General features: G+C 28.9%; 1 protein-coding gene across 6 annotated transcripts in view; it reads right to left on the minus strand.

Annotated features, from left to right (window-relative positions):
- Positions 1–9,962: 9,962 nt before the first annotated feature.
- The window catches only part of CadN (neural cadherin), a 117,057-nt gene continuing 112,001 nt past the window's right edge, over positions 9,963–15,018 (minus strand). For all 6 annotated transcript variants that reach the window (XM_086834921.1, XM_086834919.1, XM_086834917.1 and 3 more), the window contains 3 exons: positions 14,299–14,511; positions 13,952–14,122; positions 9,963–13,553 (listed from right to left, as the gene is read on the minus strand). In XM_086834921.1, the coding sequence (XP_086691047.1) occupies positions 13,432–13,553; positions 13,952–14,122; positions 14,299–14,511 (506 nt within the window). In that variant the 3' untranslated portion in view covers positions 9,963–13,431. The remainder of the gene's footprint in view (positions 13,554–13,951; positions 14,123–14,298; positions 14,512–15,018) is intronic.

The following is a 15,018-nucleotide window of genomic DNA, read 5'->3' on the forward strand; positions in this document are numbered from 1 at the left end:
AATTTGAAAAGAAATCAAATTTAAAAATCTCATAACTAAGCCAAAAAAGTGTTAATTTAAATTCGGAAAGCTGTTCTATGTTGGGTTTTATTATGGTAATAAATCTGCATACTCAGTTATTCAATTTAAAATGTATATAATAAAAAAATAATAATAACACCCTTCTTTGAGTCTTTATTAAGTATATTTTACATGCAATTTTTTAATAGAAATAAAATTTTAAAATCTCATATCTAAAACAAAAATGCTTCAATTTTAATTCGGAAAGCTGCCCTATGTTGGGTTTTATTATGGTTATAAGTCTGCATACTCAGTTATTCAATTACAAATGTAAATAGTAAATAAATAATAATAACACCCTTCTTTGAGTCTTTATTAAGTATATTTTATAAGCAATTTTTTAACATAAGTCTAATTTTAAAAATCTCATAACTAAGCCAAAAATGCTTTAATTTCAATTCGGAAACCTTTCCTATGCTAGTTTTTATTAGGGCAACAAAACTTTGACAATTTTGACAATTTTAATGATGTAACCCCTTATCGTTTTTTGCAAAAATCGGAAAAATTGGCAAAATTTTTTTTTCAACCAGACATAGCTAGATCGATTCAGCTGTTGATTCTGATCAAGAATATATATCATTTATGGGGTCGGAAATGACTCCTTCACAGTTTTACAAGCTTCTGACTAAACTTATAATACATTCTTTGACTCTTTATTTATGTATATGTCATATGAAAATTTGAAAAGAAATCAAATTTAAAAATCTCATAACTAAGCCAAAAAAGTGGTAATTTAAATTCGGAAAGCTGCTCTATGTTGGGTTTTATTATGGTAATAAATCTGCATACTCAGTTATTCAATTTAAAATGTATATAATAAATAAATAAATAATAACACCCTCTTTGAGTCTTTATTAAGTATATTTTACATGTTATTGTTTAATAGAAATCAAATTTTAAAATCTCATATCTAAAACAAAAATGCTTCAATTTTAATTCGGAAAGCTGCCCTATGTTGGGTTTTATTATGGTTATAAATCTGCATACTCAGTTATTCAATTACAAATGTAAATAGTAAATAAATAATAATAACACCCTTCTTTGAGTCTTTATTAAGTATATTTTATAAGCAATTTTTTAACATAAGTCTAATTTTAAAAATCTCATAACTAAGCCAAAAATGCTTTAATTTCAATTCGGAAACCTTTCCTATGCTAGTTTTTATTAGGGCAACAAAACTTTGACAATTTTGACAATTTTAATGATGTAACCCCTTATCGTTTTTTGCAAAAATCGGAAAAATTGGCAAAATTTTTTTTCAACCAGACATAGCTAGATCGATTCAGCTGTTGATTCTGATCAAGAATATATATCATTTATGGGGTCGGAAATGACTCCTTCACAGTTTTACAAGCTTCTGACTAAACTTATAATACCATTCTTTGACTCTTTATTTATGTATATTTCATATGAAAATTTGAAAAGAAATCAAATTTAAAAATCTCATAACTAAGCCAAAAAAGTGTTAATTTAAATTCGGAAAGCTGTTCTATGTTGGGTTTTATTATGGTAATAAATCTGCATACTCAGTTATTCAATTTAAAATGTATATAATAAATAAATAATAATAACACCCTTCTTTGAGTCTTTATTAAGTATATTTTACATGCAATTTTTTAATAGAAATAAAATTTTAAAATCTCATATCTAAAACAAAAATGCTTCAATTTTAATTCGGAAAGCTGCCCTATGTTGGGTTTTATTATGGTTATAAATCTGCATACTCAGTTATTCAATTACAAATGTAAATAGTAAATAAATAATAATAACACCCTTCTTTGAGTCTTTATTAAGTATATTTTATAAGCAATTTTTTAACATAAGTCTAATTTTAAAAATCTCATAACTAAGCCAAAAATGCTTTAATTTCAATTCGGAAACCTTTCCTATGCTAGTTTTTATTAGTGCAACAAAATTTTGGCAATTTTGACAATTTTAATGATGTAACCCCTTATCGTTTTTTGCAAAAATCGGAAAAATTGGCAAAATTTTTTTTCAACCAGACATAGCTAGATCGATTCAGCTGTTGATTCTGATCAAGAATATATATCATTTATGGGGTCGGAAATGACTCCTTCACAGTTTTACAAGCTTCTGACTAAACTTATAATACATTCTTTGACTCTTTATTTATGTATATGTCATATGAAAATTTGAAAAGAAATCAAATTTAAAAATCTCATAACTAAGCCAAAAAAGTGTTAATTTAAATTCGGAAAGCTGCTCTATGTTGGGTTTTATTATGGTAATAAATCTGCATACTCAGTTATTCAATTTAAAATGTATATAATAAATAAATAATAATAACACCCTTCTTTGAGTCTTTATTAAGTATATTTTACATGCAATTTTTTAATAGAAATAAAATTTTAAAATCTCATATCTAAAACAAAAATGCTTCAATTTTAATTCGGAAAGCTGCCCTATGTTGGGTTTTATTATGGTTATAAATCTGCATACTCAGTTATTCAATTACAAATGTAAATAGTAAATAAATAATAATAACACCCTTCTTTAAGTCTTTATTAAGTATATTTTATAAGCAATTTTTTAACATAAGTCTAATTTTAAAAATCTCATAACTAAGCCAAAAATGCTTTAATTTCAATTCGGAAACCTTTCCTATGCTAGTTTTTATTAGGGCAACAAAACTTTGACAATTTTGACAATTTTAATGATGTAACCCCTTATCGTTTTTTGCAAAAATCGGAAAAATTGGCAAACATTTTTTTTCAACCAGACATAGCTTGATCGATTCAGCTGTTGATTCTGATCAAGAATATATATCATTTATGGGGTCGGAAATGACTCCTTCACAGTTTTACAAGCTTCTGACTAAACTTATAATACCATTCTTTGACTCTTTATTTATGTATATTTCATATGAAAATTTGAAAAGAAATCAAATTTAAAAATCTCTTAACTAAGCCAAAAAAGTGTTAATTTAAATTCGGAAAGCTGCTCTATGTTGGGTTTTATTATGGTAATAAATCTGCATACTCAGTTATTCAATTTAAAATGTATATAATAAATAAATAATAATAACACCCTTCTTTGAGTCTTTATTAAGTATATTTTACATGCAATTTTTTAATAGAAATCAAATTTTAAAATCTCATATCTAAAACAAAAATGCTTCAATTTCAATTCGGAAAGCTGCCCTATGTTGGGGTTTATTATGGTTATAAGTCTGCATACTCAGTTATTCAATTACAAATGTAAATAGTAAATAAATAATAATAACACCCTTCTTTGAGTCTTTATTAAGTATATTTTATAAGCAATTTTTTAACATAAGTCTAATTTTAAAAATCTCATAACTAAGCCAAAAATGCTTTAATTTCGATTCGGAAACCTTTCCTATGCTAGTTTTTATTAGGGCAACAAAACTTTGACAATTTTGACAATTTTAATGATGTAACCCCTTATCGTTTTTTGCAAAAATCGGAAAAATTGGCAAAAATTTTTTTTCAACCAGACATAGCTAGATCGATTCAGCTGTTGATTCTGATCAAGAATATATATCATTTATGGGGTCGGAAATGACTCCTTCACAGTTTTACAAGCTTCTGACTAAACTTATAATACCATTCTTTGACTCTTTATTTATGTATATTTCATATGAAAATTTGAAAAGAAATCAAATTTAAAAATCTCTTAACTAAGCCAAAAAAGTGTTAATTTAAATTCGGAAAGCTGCTCTATGTTGGGTTTTATTATGGTAATAAATCTGCATACTCAGTTATTCAATTTAAAATGTATATAATAAATAAATAATAATAACACCCTTCTTTGAGTCTTTATTAAGTATATTTTACATGCAATTTTTTAATAGAAATCAAATTTTAAAATCTCATATCTAAAACAAAAATGCTTCAATTTCAATTCGGAAAGCTGCCCTATGTTGGGGTTTATTATGGTTATAAGTCTGCATACTCAGTTATTCAATTACAAATGTAAATAGTAAATAAATAATAATAACACCCTTCTTTGAGTCTTTATTAAGTATATTTTATAAGCAATTTTTTAACATAAGTCTAATTTTAAAAATCTCATAACTAAGCCAAAAATGCTTTAATTTCGATTCGGAAACCTTTCCTATGCTAGTTTTTATTAGGGCAACAAAACTTTGACAATTTTGACAATTTTAATGATGTAACCCCTTATCGTTTTTTGCAAAAATCGGAAAAATTGGCAAACATTTTTTTTCAACCAGACATAGCTTGATCGATTCAGCTGTTGATTCTGATCAAGAATATATATCATTTATGGGGTCGGAAATGACTCCTTCACAGTTTTACAAGCTTCTGACTAAACTTATAATACATTCTTTGACTCTTTATTTATGTATATGTCATATGAAAATTTGAAAAGAAATCAAATTTAAAAATCTCATAACTAAGCCAAAAAAGTGTTAATTTAAATTCGGAAAGCTGCTCTATGTTGGGTTTTATTATTGTAATAAATCTGCATACTCAGTTATTCAATTTAAAATGTATATAATAAATAAATAATAATAACACCCTTCTTTGAGTCTTTATTAAGTATATTTTACATGCAATTTTTTAATAGAAATCAAATTTTAAAATCTCATATCTAAAACAAAAATGCTTCAATTTTAATTCGGAAAGCTGCCCTATGTTGGGGTTTATTATGGTTATAAGTCTGCATACTCAGTTATTCAATTACAAATGTAAATAGTAAATAAATAATAATAACACCCTTCTTTGAGTCTTTATTAAGTATATTTTATAAGCAATTTTTTAACATAAGTCTAATTTTAAAAATCTCATAACTAAGCCAAAAATGCTTTAATTTCGATTCGGAAACCTTTCCTATGCTAGTTTTTATTAGGGCAACAAAACTTTGACAATTTTGACAATTTTAATGATGTAACCCCTTATCGTTTTTTGCAAAAATCGGAAAAATTGGCAAAAATTTTTTTTCAACCAGACATAGCTAGATCGATTCAGCTGTTGATTCTGATCAAGAATATATATCATTTATGGGGTCGGAAATGACTCCTTCACAGTTTTACAAGCTTCTGACTAAACTTATAATACCATTCTTTGACTCTTTATTTATGTATATTTCATATGAAAATTTGAAAAGAAATCAAATTTAAAAATCTCTTAACTAAGCCAAAAAAGTGTTAATTTAAATTCGGAAAGCTGCTCTATGTTGGGTTTTATTATGGTAATAAATCTGCATACTCAGTTATTCAATTTAAAATGTATATAATAAATAAATAATAATAACACCCTTCTTTGAGTCTTTATTAAGTATATTTTACATGCAATTTTTTAATAGAAATCAAATTTTAAAATCTCATATCTAAAACAAAAATGCTTCAATTTCAATTCGGAAAGCTGCCCTATGTTGGGGTTTATTATGGTTATAAGTCTGCATACTCAGTTATTCAATTACAAATGTAAATAGTAAATAAATAATAATAACACCCTTCTTTGAGTCTTTATTAAGTATATTTTATAAGCAATTTTTTAACATAAGTCTAATTTTAAAAATCTCATAACTAAGCCAAAAATGCTTTAATTTCGATTCGGAAACCTTTCCTATGCTAGTTTTTATTAGGGCAACAAAACTTTGACAATTTTGACAATTTTAATGATGTAACCCCTTATCGTTTTTTGCAAAAATCGGAAAAATTGGCAAACATTTTTTTTCAACCAGACATAGCTAAATCGTTTCAGCTGTTGATTCTGATCAAGAATATATATCATTTATGGGGTCGGAAATGACTCCTTCACAGTTTTACAAGCTTCTGACTAAACTTATAATACCATTCTTTGACTCTTTATTTATGTATATTTCATATGAAAATTTGAAAAGAAATCAAATTTAAAAATCTCATAACTAAGCCAAAAAAGTGTTAATTTCAATTCGGAAAGCTGCCCTATGTTGGGGTTTATTATGGTTATAAGTCTGCATACTCAGTTATTCAATTACAAATGTAAATAGTAAATAATTAATAATAACACCCTTCTTTGAGTCTTTATTAAGTATATTTTATAAGCAATTTTTTAACATAAGTCTAATTTTAAAAATCTCATAACTAAGCCAAAAATACTTTAATTTCAATTCGGAAACCTTTCCTATGCTAGTTTTTATTAGGGCAACAAAACTGCATACTCAATTTAAAATGTTAGAAAATCACAATTTTTGCCAATTTTTGACAATTTTAATGATGTAACCCCTTATCGTTTTTTGCAAAAATCGGAAAAATTGGCAAACATTTTTTTCAACCAGACATAGCTTGATCGATTCAGCTGTTGATTCTGATCAAGAATATATATCATTTATGGGGTCGGAAATGACTCCTTCACAGTTTTACGAGCTTCTGACTAAACTTATAATACATTCTTTGACTCTTTATTTATGTATATGTCATATGAAAATTTGAAAAGAAATCAAATTTAAAAATCTCATAACTAAGCCAAAAAAGTGTTAATTTAAATTCGGAAAGCTGCTCTATGTTGGGTTTTATTATTGTAATAAATCTGCATACTCAGTTATTCAATTTAAAATGTATATAATAAATAAATAATAATAACACCCTTCTTTGAGTCTTTATTAAGTATATTTTACATGCAATTTTTTAATAGAAATCAAATTTTAAAATCTCATATCTAAAACAAAAATGCTTCAATTTCAATTCGGAAAGCTGCCCTATGTTGGGGTTTATTATGGTTATAAGTCTGCATACTCAGTTATTCAATTACAAATGTAAATAGTAAATAAATAATAATAACACCCTTCTTTGAGTCTTTATTAATTATATTTTATAATCAATTTTTTAACATAAGTCTAATTTTAAAAATCTCATAACTAAGCCAAAAAAGTGTTAATTTAAATTCGGAAAGCTGCTCTATGTTGGGTTTTATTATGGTAATAAATCTGCATACTCAGTTATTCAATTTAAAATGTATATAATAAATAAATAATAACACCCTTCTTTGAGTCTTTATTAAATATATTTTATAAGCAATTTTTTAACATAAGTCTAATTTTAAAAATCTCATAACTAAGCCAAAAATGCTTTAATTTCAATTCAGAAACCTTTTCTATGCTAGTTTTTATTAGGGCAACAAAACTGCATACTCAATTTAAAATGTTAGAAAATCACAATTTTTGTCAATTTTTGACAATTTTAATGATGTAACCCCTTATCGTTTTTTGCAAAAATCGGAAAAATTGGCAAACTTTTTTTTTCAACCAGACATAGCTAAATCGTTTCAGCTGTTGATTCTGATCAAGAATATATATCATTTATGGGGTCGGAAATTACTCCTTCACAGTTTTACAAGCTTCTGACTAAACTTATAATACCATTCTTTGACTCTTTATTTATGTATATTTCATATGAAAATTTGAAAAGAAATCAAATTTAAAAATCTCATAACTAAGCCAAAAAAGTGTTAATTTAAATTCGGAAAGCTGCTCTATGTTGGGTTTTATTATGGTAATAAATCTGCATACTCAGTTATTCAATTTAAAATGTATATAATAAAAAAATAATAATAACACCCTTCTTTGAGTCTTTATTAAGTATATTTTACATGCAATTTTTTAATAGAAATAAAATTTTAAAATCTCATATCTAAAACAAAAATGCTTCAATTTCAATTCGGAAAGCTGCCCTATGTTGGGGTTTATTATGGTTATAAGTCTGCATACTCAGTTATTCAATTACAAATGTAAATAGTAAATAAATAATAATAACACCCTTCTTTGAGTCTTTATTAAGTATATTTTATAAGCAATTTTTTAACATAAGTCTAATTTTAAAAATCTCATAACTAAGCCAAAAATGCTTTAATTTCGATTCGATAACCTTTCCTATGCTAGTTTTTATTAGGGCAACAAAACTTTGACAATTTTGACAATTTTAATGATGTAACCCCATATCGTTTTTTGCAAAAATCGGAAAAATTGGCAAAAATTTTTTTTCAACCAGACATAGCTAGATCGATTCAGCTTTTGATTCTGATCAAGAATATATATCATTTATGGGGTCGGAAATGACTCCACAGTTTTACAAGCTTCTGACTAAACTTATAATACCATTCTTTGACTCTTTATTTATGTATATTTCATATGAAAATTTGAAAAGAAATCAAATTTAAAAATCTCTTAACTAAGCCAAAAAAGTGTTAATTTAAATTCGGAAAGCTGCTCTATGTTGGGTTTTATTATGGTAATAAATCTGCATACTCAGTTATTCAATTTAAAATGTATATAATAAATAAATAATAATAACACCCTTCTTTGAGTCTTTATTAAGTATATTTTACATGCAATTTTTTAATAGAAATCAAATTTTAAAATCTCATATCTAAAACAAAAATGCTTCAATTTCAATTCGGAAAGCTGCCCTATGTTGGGGTTTATTATGGTTATAAGTCTGCATACTCAGTTATTCAATTACAAATGTAAATAGTAAATAAATAATAATAACACCCTTCTTTGAGTCTTTATTAAGTATATTTTATAAGCAATTTTTTAACATAAGTCTAATTTTAAAAATCTCATAACTAAGCCAAAAATGCTTTAATTTCGATTCGGAAACCTTTCCTATGCTAGTTTTTATTAGGGCAACAAAACTTTGACAATTTTGACAATTTTAATGATGTAACCCCTTATCGTTTTTTGCAAAAATCGGAAAAATTGGCAAAAATTTTTTTTCAACCAGACAAAGCTAGATCGATTCAGCTGTTGATTCTGATCAAGAATATATATCATTTATGGGGTCGGAAATGACTCCTTCACAGTTTTACAAGCTTCTGACTAAACTTATAATACCATTCTTTGACTCTTTATTTATGTATATTTTATATGAAAATTTGAATAGAAATCAAATTTCAAGATCTCATAACTAAGCCAAAAAAAGTGTTAATTTGAATTCAGAAAGCTGTCCTATGTTGGGTTTTATTATGGTAATAAATCTGCATACTCAGTTATTCAATTTAAAATGTATATAATAAATAAATAATAATAACACCCTTCTTTGAGACTTTATTAAGTATATTTTATAAGCAATTTTTTAAAACATATCTAATTTTAAAAATCTCATAACTAAGCCAAAAATTCTTTAATTTCAATTCGGAAACCTTTCCTGGCTAGTTTTTATTAGGGCGGCAAAACTGCATACTTAATTAAAAATGTTAAAAAGTCAAATTAACATGGGGACTGAAAGCAATAGCGACGGAGATCTATAAAAACTGATATTAATAATTTTGTCGTGTTGGCCTAAAACACTATGCTAGAATTGAACACTTGTAAAATATTCGAATTATACACAGCCTGAAATTATGCAATGAAGAACAACAGAGTGACTCAATTGTTCGCTATATAATGGAGTTCGACCGGAAACACTAATTATTTTGCATTTGACCGGTAGATGGCAGCCGTGAAGACGTAAAAAATAGGAATTTGATAGACTTTGTTTAAATTTTACTTTTAGGCATTTATAAAAGAATGCAAGCATTTGAAAACAATATTTTAAATTGAGTATGCAGAATTTTATCGTATAAAAATGTTCATAAATATTAATTGAAAGAATGCAAAAATTTAAGCTTAGCTATAAACGATTTCCGATAAGATCCCATGATTTTATTGGAAACAGTAAGGGTATATAAATTTTGGCATCTCGAAATTAGTTTCCTTTATTATATGACCTCTATATGACTTTTTTTTGGGAATATAAAAGTTTAAAATGATAATAACTCTGCCAAAAAAACAATAATTTAAATTTTGAAAGTGGTTTGTTATCAAATTGAAATCATAATACCCCGAAAGGATATAAGTAAAAATTATAGATTTAAAGAAATTTCAATTACCTGCAAGTTTCAATACCTTTAGTAAATAAAAACACTTGTTGCATGTTTTGTTTTTCATATAACGTTACAGATTCTTTATTTATTTTTTACTCTTTCGTTTTGTTGGTTGTCCACTTTTCTTTTTTCGTGTTTTCTTGATTTTATAATAATTTCTCGTTTAATATAATTGCAGTTGTTGACGTCTATGAGTGTACGTGTATATATGTCAGTGTGTGAATGCTTGTCCTGTGTGACTGTTTCGTGTATAGGTTTCCTTAACTAGATATTTTTCCCCATTACTCTTAAGTGGAGCGTGATTAGCTTACAAGTTTTCCACGCCATTCGCTCGCTTAATTAATAATCATTTTCGATACCGACAAGAGAACCGAATACTGCACAATTGATTTGTTAGGTTTACTTGCTGCAGCATGCTTTTGGTTTTACTTTAATTACTCGTAATTTATTCATAATTTCATTTTCTTTTATACTAGTTTCCGTTCTGCCATTTGCCGTTTCTGCTTGCTGCATATTAAAGTGATTTTACATAATTATGTACTTATATGCAAATGTATCTAAAACTGCATTCAAATCGGATTTTTGCATTTGGTTTCGTGTTGGTGTCTGTGTCGGTGTCTGTTTCCCATTTTATTTGACTTAATGGGATTTACTCTTCATTTGGGGGGATTTCTGGTTTCGTTTTTGGGTGTGGTAAAAAATGCATACATTATAAATACATAGTTATCAAATAGTATGATTCTTGCATCGCCATAATGGGTTTGTCCCCTCGTCTGTCTGTATGTTGTATATGTATTTCGCTTTATATATGTACGCGTGTTGTGTGTGTTGTGTGCATTATTCCGTATATAGTTTATGCTTCTAACTTACATTACAAAATATATAACAAATATGTGTAAATGAGTATATAATATACTTGCCATTCTACTAATTTCGTTTTATCGTTTTTTTTTTGTTTGCTGTCTATTCTGTCTGTTTTTCTGCAGTTCTATTTGTTATAAATATAAAATATCGCTTCTTTTGTTTTGCTGTATATCTGAATGTCCTTAAAATGTGTGTGAGTCTGTGTGTATATGTTGTATGTTTCGTTTTCCGTTGGCTGTTCGACCTATACATATATAAATGCAAAACGTATTCATAGTCAGAGGCATCAGAAAGAAAGCCAAATGTTCAAATGAAAAATTCAAAATGCTTTGTGGAAAATAAACCAAAGCCAAAGCCGTAAATAAACAGTTCGTTGAATTCACCTTCCGATTCTAGTCTCTGCGGAAACAAAACCATAATTTTTTGGCAGTGTTCTGTGTGTCTCTGGATCTGTGGCCTTACTCTACCGTAACGCACTGTAGCGCATTGTGCAATTGAAGGCAAATCAGAGTTGCGATTCATTTTGAAAGTGGCTTCGGTTACCATTTGCTGTTCGTTTTAACAATTAATGTAATGTGCTTTTAAAATTTCTAAGAATTTCCTCAAACAAGTACAGCGGATAAGTTTATTGGGTTTATTCGCATTAAATATTTATTTCGCTGTATGGTTTAACAATTACGTTAAAATCTTTGCACTTTTCAATAGTCAACTTTTGTTGCAGTTTTTGTTAGATTTTCTCCCGCTTCTTTTTGTTTATGTTTGTATATGCATGTAGGTGTTAAGTACTTTAATTTTACTTTTCATTTTGTTTCGTATTAGGAATAATTTGAATTTGTGTCTTGGGTGTAAATTTGTGAAATTAAGGAACTGAAACAGAAACTTCAATATGATCATGTCCGCGGGCACATTGCCTGGAAAACTCTATGATTTAGATAGACTTCATATTTTTATTTATATATATATATATCCTTGTGTTGTTGTTTATTAAGTACTTACGGTTCTCTACAATCTCTGTAATCGGTAATCTGCTTTTGTGAAAATTCTGTTTTCTGCCTGACAGCTCAACAAACAAAATCGTGGAATCAACAAATAAAATCAACAACTGAAATAATATGCATTTGTTATTTTCATTTTTTTCAATAACAGCGACCCGTTTCTAAGGCTCGAAACTACCATCAAAAAGTGAAGAGATTAAAATCAATCGATTGGCGAAAAAAACGCTTGCTTTGTCGTGTGGAAAGAGTGGTTTTTAAATGCAGTTAGATTTGGATTTATGTATATGGAGGATTTTATTTTTATTTGAATGCGGCTCCAGTTAGATCCTCCACTCTAGTTCAAATGACTTGTGGGTTTCACATGGTTTAATATTGTGGTGTTTCATTTTATGTATACGTGCTAAAACTAATAATATATACAATGTAAAATACTATTTAATTTTTCCATCATTAATATATATACCATTTTGTTTTTCTTTGTTTTCCTTCATGCATTCCCTTTAATTATATCAATTGCGCTAAGTTCATCTAAAGGTAATTTTCTTTTTTTTGTTTGCCATTAATTTTAATCTTTACTTTACTGTGCTAGCATTCCATCGGCTAGACTTGTTTTGCCTGGAGATTTAGCTTAAGTTTTCTGCCTTTAGAATATCGTTTTAGGAGTATTTTCTTCGGTTCAGATTTCCCTCTGGCATCTGGCATTTGGAAAGGGGGCGCCGATTGTGCTCGATTTGAAATTGAATGACACACAATGCGACAACTTGCAAAATGCCGTTCGATTTGAAGTTAAAAATTTCGTAATGTTTATAAGTTAATATATAATATATATATATATATATGTTCGTGTTTTAATGTATATACTTGTTATGATGGAACGAAAACAGTCTTTGGGTATTCCTTTATATAAGATTTTAATTCTTTTTAATTGTAATCCTTAGAAAGTAACGCGAAATTGAAACGATGAACTTAGGGTATAGATAAATTAAGGGCGTTGAGAACTTGTCCAGTGACCTAATAGCTATATGACTCTCACATAGGCCGCATACACTTATAAACAGAAAAATCCCTAAAAATAATAATTACAACTTAAAATAATATGCACAACAAAACTCTGTTTGAGAATTAAGGTTATAAATTCATAAGCGCTCCTAAACTAAACTTTGGTATGCTCTCTCCTACGCCTTACAATTTCCACATTCTTTTCTCTTAATTTCTCCTTAACTTGCCCCGCAAAAATGCTGGTTTAATAACTTAATCTTATTATCGTAATTGTTTAAATTTAAATGCTGATGAAATATTTTTACAAATGTCATTTTACGTGTCATAATATGTGTTTGATTTTCCTTCACTTCCATACCCATATCCATATCCACTTTCACTTCCACTTCCGTTTCCATTTCCATTCCCCATTCCCCTTTTAGTTTTCTATTTCTTAGTTTCCATTTACGTAGAGAGTTTTGCCAACTTTTCAGCATTGCGATGCTTCTTTGGTTGCGCTTTCTTTGAGTGTGTGTGAGAGTTATCCTCTTGTGTGGGGATTTCATTTCGATTTAAATGCAACTTTGTATCTACTAACAGTTTTAGTTTGTTCATCTAGGTATCCGTCTCGGATTTGGATTCGGTCTCCTCTCTGTTCCACCTTACTCTTGGCCTTTCCCCGCTTACAATTCTAGCTCGGTATTGTGCGGATTGGGCGCCTCGGGTCCGTACATGTTGGCCAACTTATCGAAGCGTGGCCCCCAGGCTCCGAGGTAGTCGTACTCCTGCTGCTCGTCATCAGTGCCTGCAATAAATAAAGAAACACACACACAAAAATTCATATTTAATTTCGAATATAATCTTTATACTTTTAGAGAAAATTGCGTGTTTATTTGGACAGTTTCAAAGAGTAAATACTTTTAGGAAAGACAAGTTTTTCTCCGTGCAAAAATACCATAAATGCTTTTATATTTTCATCTAAATTTACACCCAATATTCAGCTGTATCTGAGACCCGTTGGCCTGAAAATGTCAGAAAAGATGATGAGTCAGAAGCAGCAGGACGAGATTGGCACGCTATTAGTGCCGTTCTAATTGTAGCCTACTTTTTGGGGCTTCTCAGGCTTCGGTTCTAGATTCGTGACTAAACTGCAGTATATTGGGTGCAAATGCTATTCGTAACCTTCAAATTTCCCTGGCTTACCTGAGGCCAACGAGCTGAGGGATCCGGCTGTGCTGCCGCCACCCTCGTATGCATAGTTCCTTAGATCATCGAAGGGAGGAGCATTTGGATCACCATCGGCGCGCTTTTTATGCTCCTCTATGAACATGCCCACGTTGGGCTCCTGACCTGGCATTAAGGTCATCACGGGATCTAAAAATAAAACAAATAATAAAGAAATAATTAAAAAAATCACCTAAAGGTTATATTTAAAATCAACATAACTTTAATATTCCCACAACTATAATGTTTCAGATCTCAAATGTCTTGTATCTAATTGCCCTATATCTTCTTGCCCCAATTCCAGTCACTTCAAAGGAAATACTTACACATTATTGGCATTTTCATGGGCGCCAACTCCGGTGGCATTGGCCCTCCAATTGGTATCTGCAGCGGTGTGATGTCAAAGGCGGTCATATCGTCCTCACCGCCACCCTCGTCGTCATAGTTGATAATATTCTCGCGCACATCGTCATCGGGTCCCGGATATTTGATATGCGCCTCACGGCGACGGTTGTACACGACAAACACCAAGACGAGTACTGCGAATGGTTGAAAATTAAGCAATATTAAAATACGATTTCGGCTAAGATATTCCCATCCTGAAGTAGTCAACAACAACTCGTTTGGGTTTACAAAGTGCATTAAGCTACACTTAATTTAACATGCAGAGCAATTTCAGTTATACTTCTCTTCCTCAAAGCTGGAAAAGGGAATCGCGAAATATATATTCTCGCTCAGTTTGCAAAAAAATTCTTAATTAAATTGTAGAACCGAAAAGGAGAACAGAGCAACGAAACGAAAAAAAAAACAATAGATGGAAATATTAAAAAACAGAATCAGGCAAAAATAAAACAAAGAGAAAAAGAAATAAGAAATGAAAACAAATATAGAAAATATTGTCCCAGTTTTCTGGTCAACGGAAAATGGCAAATCAAGTTGCAGACGCTGTCTCCGCGTAGCATTTCTAATTTGGCCATCGCGCTTCTCAGCATATTGCGAAAAGTAGACAGCATCTGTTGCATAGTCAACAGAAAATTCCAAGGGAA

Source organism: Drosophila serrata, unplaced genomic scaffold (assembly GCF_035046125.1).
Source record: "Drosophila serrata isolate PLE 108 unplaced genomic scaffold, ASM3504612v1 contig_275, whole genome shotgun sequence".
NCBI classification, from domain to species: Eukaryota; Metazoa; Arthropoda; class Insecta; order Diptera; family Drosophilidae; genus Drosophila; species Drosophila serrata.